The 17,246-nt window shown below is 39.9% G+C and overlaps 1 protein-coding gene across 1 annotated transcript; it reads right to left on the reverse strand.

The window, feature by feature from the left end:
* Nucleotides 1–275: 275 nt before the first annotated feature.
* Nucleotides 276–14,269, reverse strand: LOC107684033 (caspase-7-like). Its single transcript, XM_016480157.1, has 7 exons — nucleotides 14,182–14,269; nucleotides 11,691–11,813; nucleotides 10,197–10,345; nucleotides 9,414–9,542; nucleotides 3,325–3,500; nucleotides 2,983–3,121; nucleotides 276–1,958 (listed from the first exon to the last, which is right to left on the reverse strand). Exons 1-7 carry the CDS (start codon nucleotides 14,211–14,213, stop codon nucleotides 1,732–1,734), a joined length of 975 nt encoding a protein of 324 aa, XP_016335643.1. The 5' UTR covers nucleotides 14,214–14,269; the 3' UTR covers nucleotides 276–1,731.
* Between the last annotated feature and the right edge of the window lie 2,977 nt (nucleotides 14,270–17,246).

Genomic DNA, 17,246 nt, shown 5'->3' on the forward strand with positions numbered 1-17,246 from the left:
AATTACAGCTTTTCCATAACAGGAATAAATTACATTTTAATATATATTTAAATATGAAAGTTATTTAAAATTGTATTTTTCAAAAATATTTACAAATATGAACAACTCTAAACTTCTGAACAGTAGTGTATAACTACTTTGAAGTATTAATAAAAAAAGAGAAGACAGATTTCAATAAAGTCTTTTAATACAATAAAATAAGGCTTACAAAGGCATTCATTTGAATTAAAGTAATTCAAACAAAAATCAGCCCCACTTTATACACTAATGTTGACACAATGTAAACAAATTTTTCAGGGCATTTGTGCAAAAAATATATTATTTATTTATTAGTTAACATTTTTTCTATGAATTAACACTCCTATTATCACCATAAAGCATTTAAATTGAAAAACAATGTACTGTCAAATTAAAAATTGTTTTCCATTTCAAAACAAGTGGAGCTAGCACTTCCTACAGTATAGTTGGCGCACTTCACTAATAATCCATGCATAAAGAAAAGAGGGCCTTTCATTTGTGGCGGTCGGATGGTGCACAGGCTGGCAGATTCAGTGTGTGATCCAGATGAACAATGAGAATGAAAAATACAGAAAGAACCGAAAGGAAAGGAAAAACTGTTGGACAAAACCGAAGACAACAAGCTCTGAACACATCAGAACCTTCCATCAAGGTTGAAACAGCACATTTGTTCAGATGGGTGATAAATGGTTAAAATGGTCACCAGTAAAACAATAGCTGCCTCTGTAGATTATAGACGGATTCAGTACAAAACATCAGTAAATACTGCATGAAGACTTTAAAGCTACAGTTTGTTCAAAATACACGGGATGAATGCTGATCTGATTTCAGTTTTTCAATGAATGCAAACTAACCAACGAGGGATGAATGAAAAGCTTTTAAAACTGTGCAGGCGTCAGCATTACTTCACTATTTGCCACTCTATTGCCATTCATGCCCTTTCTTTGACCTCCTCTGAAGAGCATTCTGGAATAACCAAACCAAACCAAACTAAAATGTTACAAATGCCGAGTTTATGCTTGAGTTGTTTGTAATATAAAAACAGAAGAACAGCAAAGATTTTGTGTGGTATTTGATGTCAAGCGCAATTTTGTTTTAACAAATATTTTTTATTAAGATCAATAAAGGGTTTTATCTAGTAAAGTAAAAGTGGCAGAAAACTTTCAAAGTTGGCAAAGCAGCATGGATATTTGACACTGCCAGTGGACAAAGATCAAATAATATGTGACATCACTATTCCCTGGAATACTCTGAGAAAGTTGAAGTAGAAAATTCTCTGAAAAGGTAGTGAACTCGAACAGGAAGTAGCACAAAGTAAGACCTTTTCAGTGTTCGTATATGTCCAGCATAATGTAAAAAGTTGCTTTCACACACAAACTTCCAGCTGGGATCATCCCTGAACGTTGTGACCGCTTTGTCAAGTGAAGTCAGTCGTTCAGCCAGTCAGTGGTCAGTCTTTGTGCACCTGATGTGTCTTTCCTGCCTGCCATCCTGAAATGTGCACTGCTTAAAAATGCTGCTTACATTTATATAAAAATATTTTGCTCAAGTATTAGACTGAGGTTTCCCTCCTTGACAAAAAAGGTTAACAATTTGGTTAATATTTACTGTTAAAAGATAACAAAAGTGTGCTACTATAACGTTCTTGGCAAGAAAATGTGCACGCTGAGAAAAGGCAGACGGAGCACAGCATGTTAGGATGGTCTACTCAGATCAGATGAAGTAGAGCTCTTTAGTCAACATGGACACCACACAAGGTATCTGTTTCTTCTCGCTAAAACGGGGGTCCTCTGACCAGGACTCGAAGTTGGTGGCCACCATGTAGTTGACCCGTGTGAGGATCTGCATGATCTCAAGTTGCTTACCAAACTCATCAAGAACATTACAGAGGGCCTGGACAAACCAGGAGCCTCGGCCCGGGTTCCTCCAGGAGTAGTAACCTGTGAGAACAAATGTGTAAGAATGTTACAATACTGTGTGTCACATGTCACACTCAGGGCTGCATATCTATATGGGTTTTCCAATTCACAACCTCTTGATTTGATTGAAATTAATTCAGTTCTGATTCATCTGAGTATTTCATTTATAATGTCCATTTTGCTTGCATATGAAACATTCTCTTTCAGTTAAACACAGGAAACCTATTACCTTGGTACTGTACATTACAAAAATATTAACTGAAAAATTAACAATAGGGCCCAAACTATGCAGTTCAATTGCTAATTAACAGATACAATAATCAATACAACCAAAAACTGTTCAGTGGATACCAACTGAAAAAAAAACCCAGTTGTGAAACTGTTATTATAGCATGGTGTATAATTATTATTAAGAAGTGGCACAAGGAAAGATGTGCTACTTGTGCTGCTTAATATTTTTGTGGATACTGTGAGGATTGTTTGATGGAGAGAATTTTTTTAAAAGAACAGTTTATTTGAAATAGAAATTGTGAGATACTAATTTGAAATTACACGAAAAAAGTATGAATTGTGAGATAAAATGTTGCAGTTACCTTTTTAATGTTTTATTCCATGGCGGAAACCAACAAATTCAGAACTGTAAGACAAACTCTCAGAGAAAACAAAATAAAGAGGAAAAAAAAGAAAACTTGTGGAAATAAGCTTCCATACTTTACTGTTCTTATTGAATAGAAGTATTAATTTCTTTAAAAAACAAAAGCTTACTGACCCTAAACGTGTGAACAGTAATGTATAAGTAATATATATATATATATATATATATATATATTATATATGTGTTATAAATATATAAAAATTGTTTTTGATTCACTTAAAAAAAAATAACTTGAGTCATTTGTTCATGAATTGGACTGTACAAGGAAGGCTGTATGTTTATTGCATGCAGCTCTGGAGGACAAGTCAAGAGAAAGGCATGTTTTCCATGGGACTCTTTGAGACTAAATTTCCTGCATTCCACTTTTCGTAATTAAGAGTAAAAAAATACCTGGCACAGTTGAATAAGCAAACAGGAAGTCTGCCTCTACCGGAATCTTGTGTCTTGGATTGGCATCTGTCTCTATCGTGTCATTGGGCGGTCCTGAGTCTGTTTGCACACCATCATCAAACTCTGAACCCCGACAAGCCTGCCAGTAAAAACACACGACCATGTCAATATCCGCCTACAGTGCACTTCAATAAAAGTAGGTTAACTCCGGGTATGGTGCGACTGAAATAGCATTAAAACAATAGACACCGTTGTGTGTAGGTGCTCCATTTTCTCCTCCTTCACTTCTTCCTCATCCTCCTCTCTCCTCCCCAAATCCTCCTGTGGCCCTGCTCCTCTTACCTGGATAAAAAAGAGCTTGGGCTTGCCCACGAGGCTCTTGCACATGTCTCCTTTGAAGAGCGATGTCATGCTCTTGATGGGCATGGCTCCATCCGTGCCGTAAATCATGCCCTCCTCACCGTGGCTCAGCAAAATGCAGGCGAAGCAGGAGCTGTCACTGTGGTCCTCTTCTGAGACTGAAACACATACAGACAAAATATGTGAGAGAAGAAAATGAAAACTTTTTTCACACTTCCAGTTTTGGTTATCTTAGTGTGGAGAAAGTGGGTTTGCAAACTCTTTACACTTTAATAATAATAATAATAATTCCTTACATTTATACAGCGCTTTTCTGGTCACTCAAATTGCTTTACATAGAAGGGAAGAATCTCCTCAACCACCACCAGTGTGCAGCATCCACCTGGATGACGCAACGGCAGCCATATTGTGCCAGAACGCCCACCACACACCAGTTTATTGGTGGAGAGGAGACATACAAATAACATACAAGTAATTTGGGCCACTAAACAGTAGAGGGCAGCAGAGAAGCTTACAGTCAAAACTAATGAACTATAAATTTGACAATTGACAAAATGAATTAAGTCAGCACACGTCAAAAAATTAATTACAAAACTCTGCCACAAGATATGCCTTGTTCTAAGATGAACTACTCAACTTTCAAGACCAAAAAAAAAAAAAAAAAATTAATAGACCCTTTTCACATGACTTCCGTTCTGACGTGAAGCAGGGTTCCCTCTCATAGGCTCACATCTATGTTGCGATGACGTCATCGCTTTGGGAACACCTTCGGTGTGACGAATGTCTGAAGCCCTTATACCATCACGCCAATTCATTGGCCAAATAGCGCTTAGCACCGCCCCCAACGAGCACGTAGGTGAGCTATATCAGCGTGCTGCGCACTATTTCATCAGAACTTGGGGTGACGCATGTGAGCCGAGGCTCTTAGAGGGTGAGTCAACGGAGTTTTCTCCTTTTCTCTCACTCTCTCCAGGCCATGTGCTCTTTGTCAATGATCATTTGCGGCCTACCCCGGAAGCTCGTGATGCGATGTCTTTCGGTTGTATGCCGTATGACGAAGACGTGCTGTCCACAGCGGCCTCCGATTCGGAGGATTTATTGGGTGAAGTGTGCAGTTCTCTCCCTCCGAGTGGACAAGAGAAACGTACCTCCCCATCTTACAGCGAACTGTTAGACGTTGTAATGTGCGCTGTGGATAAGCTGGGGTTAGAGTGGGATACCGAGCCGGTGCAAAATCTAGCCCAGTCGAAACTGGACGACCGATTTTTGTCTAGCCGCACTCTGTCTCAGCCCCGTAGATCTCAACCGAAAAAGGTTGTTTCCAAGACCTCGAAGCCTCGTGGTGGAGGTCTTGGAAACAACCTTTTTCGGCGCGTATTACTAATCCCGCTGCTGCTGATTTTGCCACGGTTTCTAAGATGGCAGATCACGGCTATGTGGCGATGCCGGCTGTAGAAGAGACTCTCGCAGCACATCTCGCACCGATTTCTGCTCCGTCTTGGAAGTCACGCCCTCTGTTGCATCCAAGCCGTGTAGGATTACGTCCGCTTTAATCGGAAAATCTTACATGGCCACTGGGCAGGCCGCGGCTACACTCCATTCTATGGGTGTACTCCAGGCTTATCAAGCAGATGTGCTTAAGGAGCTGGACGAGGGAGAGGGCCTGACCCCAGAGGCTGTTAAAGAGCTCAGGCGAGCTACTGACTTGGCGCTTAGGGCTACCAAGCACACGGCTCGAGCAGTGGGCAGGTCCATGGCAGGTTTAGTGTCAGTTGAGCGCCACCTTTGGCTCACTCTCACTGACATTAAGGAAAAGGACAGGAGTTTTCTTTTGGACGCCCCCATTTCTAGTGACGGTCTGTTCGGGGATTCGGTCATGACTGTCGTGGAGAAGTTTCAAGCAGCGAAACAGCAGTCCGCCGCGTTTCGTCAGCTCATCCCGTGCAGGGCTAGGGAAGTAGAGCATCAGCCACCTGCGGCTCGTTCATGCTCGTCCTCTTTGCAGCACCCTCGCGAGGTCCAGCGGCATGAGTCGTCGCCTAAGTTACCCCCTCGTAAGGACTGGGGTCCTAGGTCTCACCCACCTGCTCACCCACGGCAACACAAGCGGATAGACCTGAGTTCGACGGCCAAGGCCTCTCGTTCTCAGGCTCCTAATAGCAGTTCCTGATTCCTCTGCTCATCTTCAGAGGCCAGGCCCTCCTTCAGAGAGTGTGGACGAACCGCACAAGCCGCATACTGTGCCTCGGGCAGTTTTAGGTCGAGTCCTTATGACGAGCACCCCCTCAGATACTGCGCGATCCAGCCTTCAGAGTTCGAGAGAAAGCCCAAGGGTCATGCGAGCATGACGGCCTTCAAAGCTCCCACTTTTGGAGTGGTGGGCAGGCCCGACAGGACAATTGGACATCTTCCTGTTATAGATTTTAGCCCGACGTCTCACAATGGGTACTACGCACTGTTCGACACGGTTACACCATCCAATTTCAGAAAGGGCCACCTCCTTTCAGCAGGGTTCTTCCTACGACGGTACGTCCTGGGGAGGCCTCGATTTTAAGTCAGGAGATCGTGTCACTCCTAGAGAAAGGGGCTATAGAGGAGATACTCCCCACTCAGATGGAGTCAGGCTTCTACAGCCGGTATTTTGTTGTGCCCAAAAAAGATGGTGGTTTATGTCCGATTTTGGACTTACGTCATCTAAATCTTGTGCTCAGAGTGAGCAAGTTCAAGATGCTAACAGTAAAGTCCATTCTGTCTCAGATCCAATCCAAATATTTGTTTGTAACCATCGATCTAAAGGATGCATACTTTCACATCCAGATCGTCAAGAGACACAGGAAGTTCCTCAGGTTTGCTTTTGAGGGCAAAGCTTACCAATATTGTGTTCTTCCGTTCGGACTAACTTTGGCTCCTCGAACGTTTACAAAATGTATGGACGCAGCTCTGGCCCCGTTGCGGCTCCAGGGCGTCCGAATTTTGAACTACCTGGACGATTGGCTAATACTAGCTCAATCTCAGGATCAGGCACGGATACATCGAGATCTGGTACTCGATCATCTGAGGAGCCTAGGGTTACGGACAAACCTACAAAAGAGTGTCCTGCTGCCGTGTCAGCAAACAACCTTTTTGGGGGTGGACTTGGACTCTTGCACGATGCGGGCACGACTGTCTCCCGCACGTGTACAGTCAATACAGACCTGTCTAGGTCAGTTCAAGACAGGGCGCCTAGTACACATAGGCTTGTGTCTCAGACTGTTGGGTCTGATGGTGGCGGCGTCCCCTGTAGTTCAGTTGGGCCTGCTCCGCATGCGACCATTTCAGTGGTGGACCAAGAGCCAGAACATTTCACCTCATTGTCATCTGCTTTGCAGAATTACGGTGACACGCAAGGGCTTTCGTGCTCTAAGCCCATGGATGAGACCCCAGTTCTCTATACGTTACTGCCGCATTACATTGCTGACAGAATGCAGTGCTTTATAATCTAGAGATTGTAAAAAGGATGTTGCACACGCACTGTTCCTTCAAGAAGGAGTCCAGATGGGGATGTTGTGTCACCGCAAAACGATCACTACAGACGCGTCCCTTACGCGCTGGGGAGCGGTCCATCAAGGATGTCCAGTCTGTGGAGTCTGGACAGAGGTACATCGTGGCTGGCACATAAATCGTTCAGTCTAGCAGTCTTCCTGGCTCTCAAACAGTTTTTACCCCAGTTGAGGGGTTGTCACGTGTTAGTTAAGACGGACAACACGACAGTTGTGCCATACCTCAATCGTCAAGGAGGATTATGTTCTCGCCCCCTGTGCAGGCTGGCGAGGCGTATTCTTCTTTGGGCTCAGACAAAGCTCCTGTCGATCAGAGCAGTCCATATCCCAGGTCGCCTGAACTCAGGAGCGGACCTGCTCTCGAGACAGAGTCTGGAAGATGGGGAGTGGAGATTGCACCCCCAGGTGGTGGATCTCATCAGGCAGAGGTTCGTCCGAGCGAAAGTTCTTTTTTTTTTTTTAAACTTATTTGCTTCGAGCATGACTACGCACTGCCTGCTTTGGTTTTCCCTGTCTCCCCCGTTGCCTCTAGGTCTGGATGCTCTGGCCCACAAATGGCCCAGGACCAATCTTTATGCTTTTCCCCCAATCCGGTTGCTCCCAGTAGTTCTGTTCAGAGTACGATCAGACAGAGTGGAGCACTTGCTGCTGGTGGCCCCGTGGTGGCCCACTCAGTCGTGGTTCTCAGACCTGGTCAGTCTGCTAGCTGGCCCTCCATGGGAGGTTCCCTGTAGTTCAGTTGGGCCTGCTCCACATGCGACCGTTTCAGTGGTGGATCAAGAGCCAGAACATTTCACCTCATTGTCATCCGCTTCGCAGAATTATGGTGACACGCAAGGGCTTTCGTGCTCTAAGCCCATGGATGAGACCCCAGTTCTCTATACGTTACTGCCGCATTACATTGCTGACAGAATGCAGTGCTTTATAATCTAGAGATTGTAAAAAGGATGTTGCACACGCACTGTTGAGTCAAGTGCCTGTGGACTAGAGACCTGCTCCCGCGAGACCCGACGCAACAGAGTGCGGCGTGGGACAAGATGAGCGAGTGCTGGTGCGGGTGGGTAGACACTCGTGTGTGTGTGTGGGATGCGGGAGAATAAAATGATTCACGGAACTCCCGCAAAAAAATATCTAAACATAAAATATCTAAACAAATAAATTGTTATTCATCTATTGCACAAAAGCAACACAAACTAATATAAAATATAAACGATTAACAGGTGCAAGCGTATGCAGAGTTTCTATTTAGGCTATAACACGTGTTCGCTGCGTTGAGCAATGCAGTGCTGAAATCTGCGTGCTCACGAATCCTCTCATTATAACACACGAATTGTAGACATTATGAAAGATTCATTATGCATATATTTATTGTGTTATAACAGAGATTTGTGAGATTGCGATGAACTGAGATGCCTTTTAGAGATTATAAATGCAGCGCTCTTTCTTTGCTGGCATTCTGCCATGCCAAACCATGCACGCAGCAGCCGCTTGCTTTAGTTAAAAATAACAGTGTTCTGTCAATGTTGATGCTTTAATAACAAATATTAATCAGGAGCGTGTATGCTGGGATTTCATACATTTCATGGAGAAAAAAGTAACGTAGCTAGTAATGTAACTAATTACTATTTACTTTTGAAATAAAGTAATCAGAACAGTAACGTGATTACTTTTAAAAGGAGTAATCAGTAATCAGTAATTTGATTACATTTTCAGAGTAACTTGCCCAACACTGGTCAGCACACGTGAAAAAATTAATTACAAAACTCTGCCACAAGATATTTCTTGTTCTAAGATGAACTACTCAACATTCAAGACCAAAAAAAAAAAAATACATTTGAATTAAAGAATGGTATATTACAACAAGCTAAGTGGGGGAAAAAAAAACAAGAAAGCGACAGAAAGTTTGATTATAGATACATTTATATATTTATAAATATATCTTTTTATAAATACATTTATACTGGATATTTAATTCAATGAATAAGCATAGCTAAAAAAAGCATAGCTTAAAAAAATCCACTGGTACCATTACAAGTATTATATTAGCCAATATTTGTGTATTTGCATGCTAATAATGTATGCTTGTGATGTAATTAGCTGAGCAACACACTTAACGGCAGTCTTATACAAGTCGAGTCTAGACAGCAAAATGCTTTTTGGGTTGTTGCCTATGTAGAGCAATCCAAAACGGTCACTTGTGAGGTTTCATGATGGTTATATTGCGTTAAAAAGCAGATGCCTAGTCAGTGCACTGCTAGGCAGTTCACTCGTTTTTGGAACAGAACAGCAATCAAAACAACATATGTTATGATGATCTTCCAGCAATCAGGCAGCTCAACCACATTCCACAAAAGTTCCATGACACGGGTTTTGATATTTTTTTTTCTGGCTCTTACTGATATATGACACTCTCATGTTTTCATTTCATATGTTTCATAACATAATTCCCAGCACAATTATGTAAGCCTAATTTGCAAACCGGATGGGGCATTTTGATGATCTGGGGTAGAGATAAATATTTTGGCCACTCACCTTTTTTAAGTAGCCACTGCATGTTCTTGCAGGTCTGGTCATTGTAGATGGTAACTTCAAAGCCCAAGTTTGTAAAGCACTTCAACAGCTCTCCAGCATCGCGATCTGTGCCACTGCGTACAGTCATCCCTTAAATGCAGATCACAAAGTTAGAGGACTTAGTCTAACAATGCATCAATCTAGTAGCTTTAAATGACTCAACATTCAAGTTTTATTTTTGATATTTTTCATAAAACTTTTAAAAGCAGTCACATTAGTGTCTGTGTTGTTTTTTTGCAGAAACTATTGTAAATGTTTGTATTTGTAAGAAAAGACAGATGAGCAGGTTTGGTTGTGTTCTAAATACAGTAGATTGTCTTTTGACTCATTAGTTTGGTATACTAGTGTGTTTTTATACATTAAAGTACTTTTTTTTACTTTTCCATTATTATATATGTGAGCAAGTCTTATTTATACCACATAAAGATCCCAATTTCAACAAATTATTTCTTATTAAAATTTTCATTTAAAAAATATATGTATGTAAATGACAGAAATAAATGAAGGATGATGGATTTTTTAAACTAATTACCCATAATGAATGTGAACTATCTGGTAGAAGCTCATAATAAAAAAAATCAGTCGAGTCTGTAATATAACAAAACATTTTTTATTATTATTAATATTATTACCCCAGTGAACTACAAAATGCAATAAATTCAACTGTTTTTACTCTGTGTGCCAATTAAAGGGCAAATCAAAGTTGATTGTTCAACATAGGATGACATGGAGATGAAGACTCACCTGTTTTTTCATCAAAGTTCTTGTTGTTGATGATGGTGCACTTGCCAATGCGCCGGTGGCTCATCTTATACTGGAATGTTGGTGAAACAATCCTGTAATGGCTTTCAGAAGATTGCTCTTTTTCCTGCAACTTGCCATTCTTCTTCTTACTGAGAGACAGAGACGGAGAGTTAGCCAATCTATTACAGAACATTCATCCATGTACATGTACTTCACCAAATGTACATTTTTATAAGAACGTAGGGTTTTCTAAAAGATATTAGGACACATCAAAATAATAAATAAGCTCATCTGTAAATAGAAGAACAATCAAACCTCAAGCAAAATACAACCCATACCAGTCAGAGAATCGAAAATGGCACCTAACTGGGATATGGTCCCAAATATAATATTCCACATGCCTGAGGGAAAATTCTCACATTGTGAAATTTCCAAAGGATCCGTCCAGATTAGTAGGCCACAGTGGACACTGGATGCACAATATGTGCCATTATTCCAGAAGTGCCTAGTCATCATGTTACCCAACCACAACAATGGGTTCCCGCCTATACACTCTCTCTCACACACATGAACAGTGGGGCGAATCATAGGTGTCCCATGTGATGTGGGGCAGCAACTCCCCCCTACTACCTCCTTTCCCATCTGAGTGCTCTCCTACCTGGACTCTACTTTAAATGTTACGCCACTCTGCATTGAAACGTGTTGCTCTTTCCTCTAGATCTGCTGAATCTTTCCCAAATTTTAGGCTCTTTTGGGTGGATTTTTCCTTGTGGTGTGGTGTGTGCTAGGATCCCAGCATGCTCTATACTCTATAAAGAGTGGAGTGGTGGCTCCGCTTGGCTGGGGTGGCACACGCTATCTGAGTCAGCACACACGCCACCCCCCAGAGCTTTCCAATGGCCCATTCAAACCCCTCAACCAGGGTCACGCAGGACAAGAGCACTGACAAACACACTATCATACTTACGTACATATTAGGCCTGCTACAGAGCAAGTACACTCAAAAGTGCCAAATAACAGGTCACCAGAGCTGTTAATCTCTGCATATAAATGTTGTTGTTGTTTTTTTTAATTTGCAAAGAAACTAGTCTAGTATAATTCTAAATATGCAGGTGGATTCATATTGGATTCATATTGAAGAGCTATGAAAAGTTTTTCTGAGCATCTCAAAACACCTTCAAACACAATCAAATATGCATGATGCAAGAGTTAGGGCTTGTTGGCCTTGTCATTTACAAAGAGGACTGTGGCGCCACCTAGTGTATGAAATGGATTTTAATATCTGAAGCTGTACTTTCAACTACTACTGTAAATGACAAATAATTAACTAAACACCTACTAAATAATCACAAAGGAAACTATTTTTCTCACTTAAATAACAGGTTACAGCACATAAGTAGTTCTGGTTGATATCTGCACATTGCAGGAATGAATGGATAGACTGATGGATGGATGGTTGGATGAATGGATGAATTAATTTAGAAATTGTCTTACCTGCCAAAAAGCAAAAATCTCGATCTGCGGTCAGGTTTTGCATCTACTGTGTCTCCTTCTCCATAGTTCTCTTGGTCCTCCCCCATCTCTTCAATCTCAGTAGTGAGGGTTTCTTTATCCATTCTGGAGCAAGAATTAATGCTGTTACTGTTCAGTAACACAAGGCCAACAAAGCAGAGTAACAATAATGGAAATTCTTGACAGCATGAAACAAAATCTGCTTTCTAAGTTATAATTATCTTGACATGTTACTCCATCCCACCCTTACTTACATTTACTATTGTCAGAGGAAGTAGAGGAAGAATTGTATAAACTTGTCAAATCATCAAAACCAACAACATATGCCAGACCCTATTCCATCTAAGCTACTAAAAGAGGTGCTTCCAGAAGTCATAGTTATTATTAATTCATCAATGTCATTAGGATATGTCCAAAAATCCTTCAAACTGGCTATTAAGCCTTCCATTAAAAAACACAACTTGATCTTAGAGAATTAGTTAATTACAGACTGATCTCAGTTCTCCCTTTTCAGTCAAAAATACTAGAAAAGGCAGTTTCCTCTCAGCTATGTTCCTTCTTAGAGAGTAATGGTATCTGTGAGGATTTCCAGTCAGGATTTATACCATATCATAGTACTGAGAGTGCTCTCATCAGAGTTACAAATGACCTGCTCTTATTATCCGATCGTAGTTGTATTTCTCTATTAGTGCTACTGGATCTAGCGCTGCGTCTGACACTATCGCCCATAAAATTCATTTGAGTAGACTACAAAATTATGTTGGCATTATTGGAATTACATTGGCATGGTTCAAATCTTACTTATCTGACCGTCATCCATTCGTAGCAGTGAATGAAGACGTATCATATCAATCACAAGTACAGTATGGAGTACCACAAGGCTCAGTACTCAGTGCTTTTCACGCTTTATATGTTACCCTTGGAAGATATCATCAGGAAACATGGTGTTAGCTATTTCTTCGCGGCCCGACTAAACATATCAATTCGCAAAACTAACTGCGGGTGGCAGATCCTTTCACAGATCCAGAACAGATGGTGGATCAGCACCTAGAGACGACCTCTACAGCCCTGAATGTCAGCGGAGACTATGTCAACTAGATGAGACCCAGAGACAGATCCCCTGCGAAGACATCATCAACTAGACGGCCATCGGGACAAGACCACGGGAACAAGTCCTCTGCACAATCTGACCTGTGTTGCAGCCAGGAATTAAACCACACCATGCTGGTTTTGTCTTGCCAGAGGAGAAATGGCCCCCTGACTGAGCCTGGTTTCTCCCAAGGTTTTTTTCTCCATTTCTGTCAACGATTTTTGGTTCCTTGCCACTGTCGCCTTTGGCTTGCTTAGTTGGAGATGCTTAATTTCAGGCAATTGTCGACTTGATTGCACAGACACTATTGGAAGAGAGCTGAACTGGATGATGACATCACTGAATCATCAATGAACTGATTTTAACTGAAAAAATGTACTGTTTGTAGGAAAGTCCATATTAGTATACTATGATTTTACAGTAGTGACAACAACTGTGTAACTATTTTTGAGGTACATTTCTTTAAAGAGTTGTCCTTTCCACTTTCACAAAGTCCCTTAAACAGTAGTGGACTGTTATTACTCATAACGCGTAAAGTACCTCCGTAAACTAACGTTTACTTTCACTTTGTGATGTTGTCTCAACTGAATGTTTATTTAATTACTTTGTTTTGCTAAAATGTTCTATCATTCATGGCTCGGGGAGAAATAAAATCTCTGTATTTATGTATAAAAGCTGTTAGAGCTGATTAAGAAAATATAAAGTAGTCTATATGACATGAAGTGTACAGCAGGAAGAAAGAGAGATTAACCCCGGTTGCCCAAAGAAAACTTGTCAATGAAATATATAATTACATTAGCATCTATTGATGATGGTATATTTTAAGGTATTTAGGCTACATATAGTATGCAATGTGTTCTACAGCTAAAATGTTTTTCGAGGAAGCGTAAAGGTCCCCCTTAAACTTTATAGGGCAACTTCCCTTACGAAAATTAACCATGGTTTTACTACAAAAAAAAAAAAAAAAACATGGTTACTATAGTTAAACCATGTTAACCACAAAGTAACAATGGTTTTGCTACACTAACCGTAGTTTAATCATGTTGTTTGTAGTAAAGCTGTGGTATGGTAAACAAATGGCAATCAGTACGCCCAAAAAAAAAGAAAAAAAGAAACCATGGTTACCACGGTTAATTTTCCTAAGAATTATTCAGTTTACTACATGTTTTTATTAATCAGTACATTTAAATAACAGGATAAAATTAGTTTACCAACCTAGAGTTTGAAGTAATAAATATTTAACATTATATTGATTAGTAAACGCTTCGATGCATCTAGCAATGCAACGCAACGTTTGATACAGTTAGTAGCCAAACAAAGATGATTCAGTTCAGTATAGCTAGGTATTTTCATAACATTACTATATTTACTCTCGAAACTTACATTTTTGTCGGATCAGCCTCAGTTTTGTTCATTGTTCTTTCAAGTCCAAGTATACTAGACGGAGAAAACGAAACTACTTTCCAACTCCTCCAGCCTGAGTGTCTCATGCATTTAAAGAAACAGTCACTTTAGATATAGTGAAAAATATTGCGCGAACTTCCTGTTTATTAATCAAACACTAGAATAGAATAGAATAGAATAGAATAGAATAGAATAGAATGAAACGTCATATTAGTCCGAAATAATATTTATACACCTGTATTATATAAATTTAAATTATTTTTTATTTTTGATCCCACATTACATAATAATAATAATAATAATAATGTGTGCAGGCTATTTAAAAAACATTTTAGGTAGGCAATATATTTATTATTATCATTGGACTTGAACAACTGGATCACACAGAGATAAGCGAACTGAACTGTAATTAAGAAAACTCGCACACAAAACTGTAACAAATGATAGAAACCTAAAAGTGAAAGAATTAAAGAGATGTACATTGTATATAAATAGAACAATATGTTTTCCTTTTTATTGTTATATTGTATTAATTCAATTCAATTCAAATTTATTCGTATAGCGCTTTTCACAATACACATTGTTTCAAAGCAGCTTTACAGAAAATGCATGTGTCTACATTACAGTTTACAGTGATCTGTTATCAGAAGTGAATGTGTCCAAGTAATGTTCATTTCACAAATGAAGTTCAAGATAATAGAATCATACAGTTAGCTAACATTAATTAATTTCAGGTAGAAGCTCATTAAAGCGATTATTACAAGTGTGATCATAATGATTACAATATAGAGAAAATTTGGCAGCTGTGCATATCGATTCAAGTTGGCGTCATCTGGGGTCCTCGCAGGGGTCAGCATCATCTCTTCACAGGTGTTGGATCATCTGAAGTCTTTCTATGAGGCTGGATCCAGATGGTGTAATTACAATTATATAATGTTTGTTACTGGCTTATAATTAAAAGTATAAAGTGTTATTAAATAATTACATTTTTACCCTAAAAGCTGAGAGTAAGTAAGGGATAATGCACGGCTAGCTGTGCTAGCTAGCTAGCATTAGGCTAAATGGTACAGATTAAGAAACAGAATTAATAACGTCAGAGCTTATCTATACAATGCAGGCTCCAGCACCACCAAATTGGCCATGGCCTTGCCGACTGCCTGCGCAGTGGCCTTAGTAGCATGCAGAGCCAGGTCAGTTGCTATGCGCATCTCTCTAAAGGCATCAGAACTCTGGCCGGACTCATCCATGGTGTGGAGAAGCTTGGCCTGAAACACTTGAAGCACCGCCATCGTGCGAAGCGCTGAGCCAGCCTGGCCAGCCGCTGAATAAGCCCTGTTAACTAAGGCTGAGGTAGTCCTGCAGGGCTTAGACGGATGCACTGCATGGGCTTTCAACCCCAGGGCCGATGGAGGGCACAGAGCTTGCTATAACCTCTTCCTTCAGTGCTGTCAACAGTGGTGAGAGCGGTGGAAGTAGCAGGATTAACATGCGCCGAATAGGGGGCATGCCATATTCTGGTGAGTTCCTTGGGATGGCATCCCTTCAGGTACCATTCAAGGAGGCCGTGGGCGGGCTCTTCCAGAGCCTTAGTTAGAATGCGGATCAGTTCACTGTCCACGCTGTCCTCGCTAAGTGAGCACAGCCTCTGTGTGGGTGCTGCCGAGACAGGCGACACACTCATGATCTTTGTTGCTGAAGAAGAAAAATTCTGCCAAAATGGCGCTCAGAGAGGACTTATATAGGTCGGCTCCTCCCCTTTTGGCGAGTTGAAGCACCATTGGTTCGTGCAGCTACACGAACGTGAACAAATCAGGCTTCAGTATCAGAATAAAAACAGGAGGTTCCCCATAAGCATGTCAACACAACGGGAGAGACCATTTGAAAGGGAACTGTGTATTTAAAAAGGAAAGAAAATACTAACATACATCCACAACCCAGTATGTAGCTGTATAATATTAGAAAAAATTACAGATGGGTCCAAGACAGCACTGGAAAATTACTGTTGTTCAGTAGAATAGGCTACTACTACTACTACTACTACTACTACTACTACTAAAATTATTAAAACCTTATTTGTAAGGAATAATCATACAATATTTCTTCAATGTTTTAATTGTAATATTAAATCCCCTTTATTTTCTAAAAAAATTAAATGTGTTTAATTTTCATTATATAAATATAAATTAAATTAATGTTTTATGCCTTTAAAAATGTAAATACACAACACAGAATTTCTGAGGGGATACAATCGTAAGGCTATTGTAAGAATAAATGAAACTTGTTTTTATGCTTTCAAATAATTAGTCATGCTAAAACACAGAATTTGGTAACAATAAAACATAAGGTTGGAAAAAATAAAAATTTCATAGGACCCTAAACATGTAATTTGTGTTAAACTTTTAATAAATTGATGTTAAATTAAGTTTCATGATAATTAATTAATTAGATTATAATTAATTAGACATGCTTTTTGATTAATTAAATTTAATGTAACCATTAAAAAGGAGTCCAGAAAAATTAAAAAAGCCGTAAACCTAGGGGAAGTACTGACTTTATGCAATAGATAGCCTTAAATTGAGCAGCTTTACAGTATTAAACATGAAAAACCAGAGTCAGTGTTGCTTTCAGTTAGAATTACAACTTGATTTTCTGTTATAAAGCAGCTCTCCAGTGTGGAGCTAGCTAATGATAAAATCTTTTATTAGTGGGGAAAAAACATTTCATTAAGTTATAGTTTGGTTTGTAGAGATCAAAGCTTGATCTAGCTCAGGACTGTTTTGATTATCATAACCCTATAAGGTATTTTAAGAGAGATTATGTTGTGAATAAAATAGTTTATCCAAAAATGATCACTTAACCTTTATTTTGTTTCTTATCCACATGACTTACAAAAAGAGATTTTAGGCAGAATGATGTGTAATTCAGCTACTTTTTCATATAGCTAATTAAATGGTGAATAAGAGAGTTTCTCTGCCATCTCATTTTGTGTGCCAAATATATTTATTTGTATAAATTAATTGTATAACTGTAATTACATAATATGA

Source organism: Sinocyclocheilus anshuiensis, unplaced genomic scaffold (assembly GCF_001515605.1).
Source record: "Sinocyclocheilus anshuiensis isolate Anshui unplaced genomic scaffold, SAMN03320099.WGS_v1.1 scaffold553, whole genome shotgun sequence".
Taxonomy (NCBI): Eukaryota; Metazoa; Chordata; class Actinopteri; order Cypriniformes; family Cyprinidae; genus Sinocyclocheilus; species Sinocyclocheilus anshuiensis.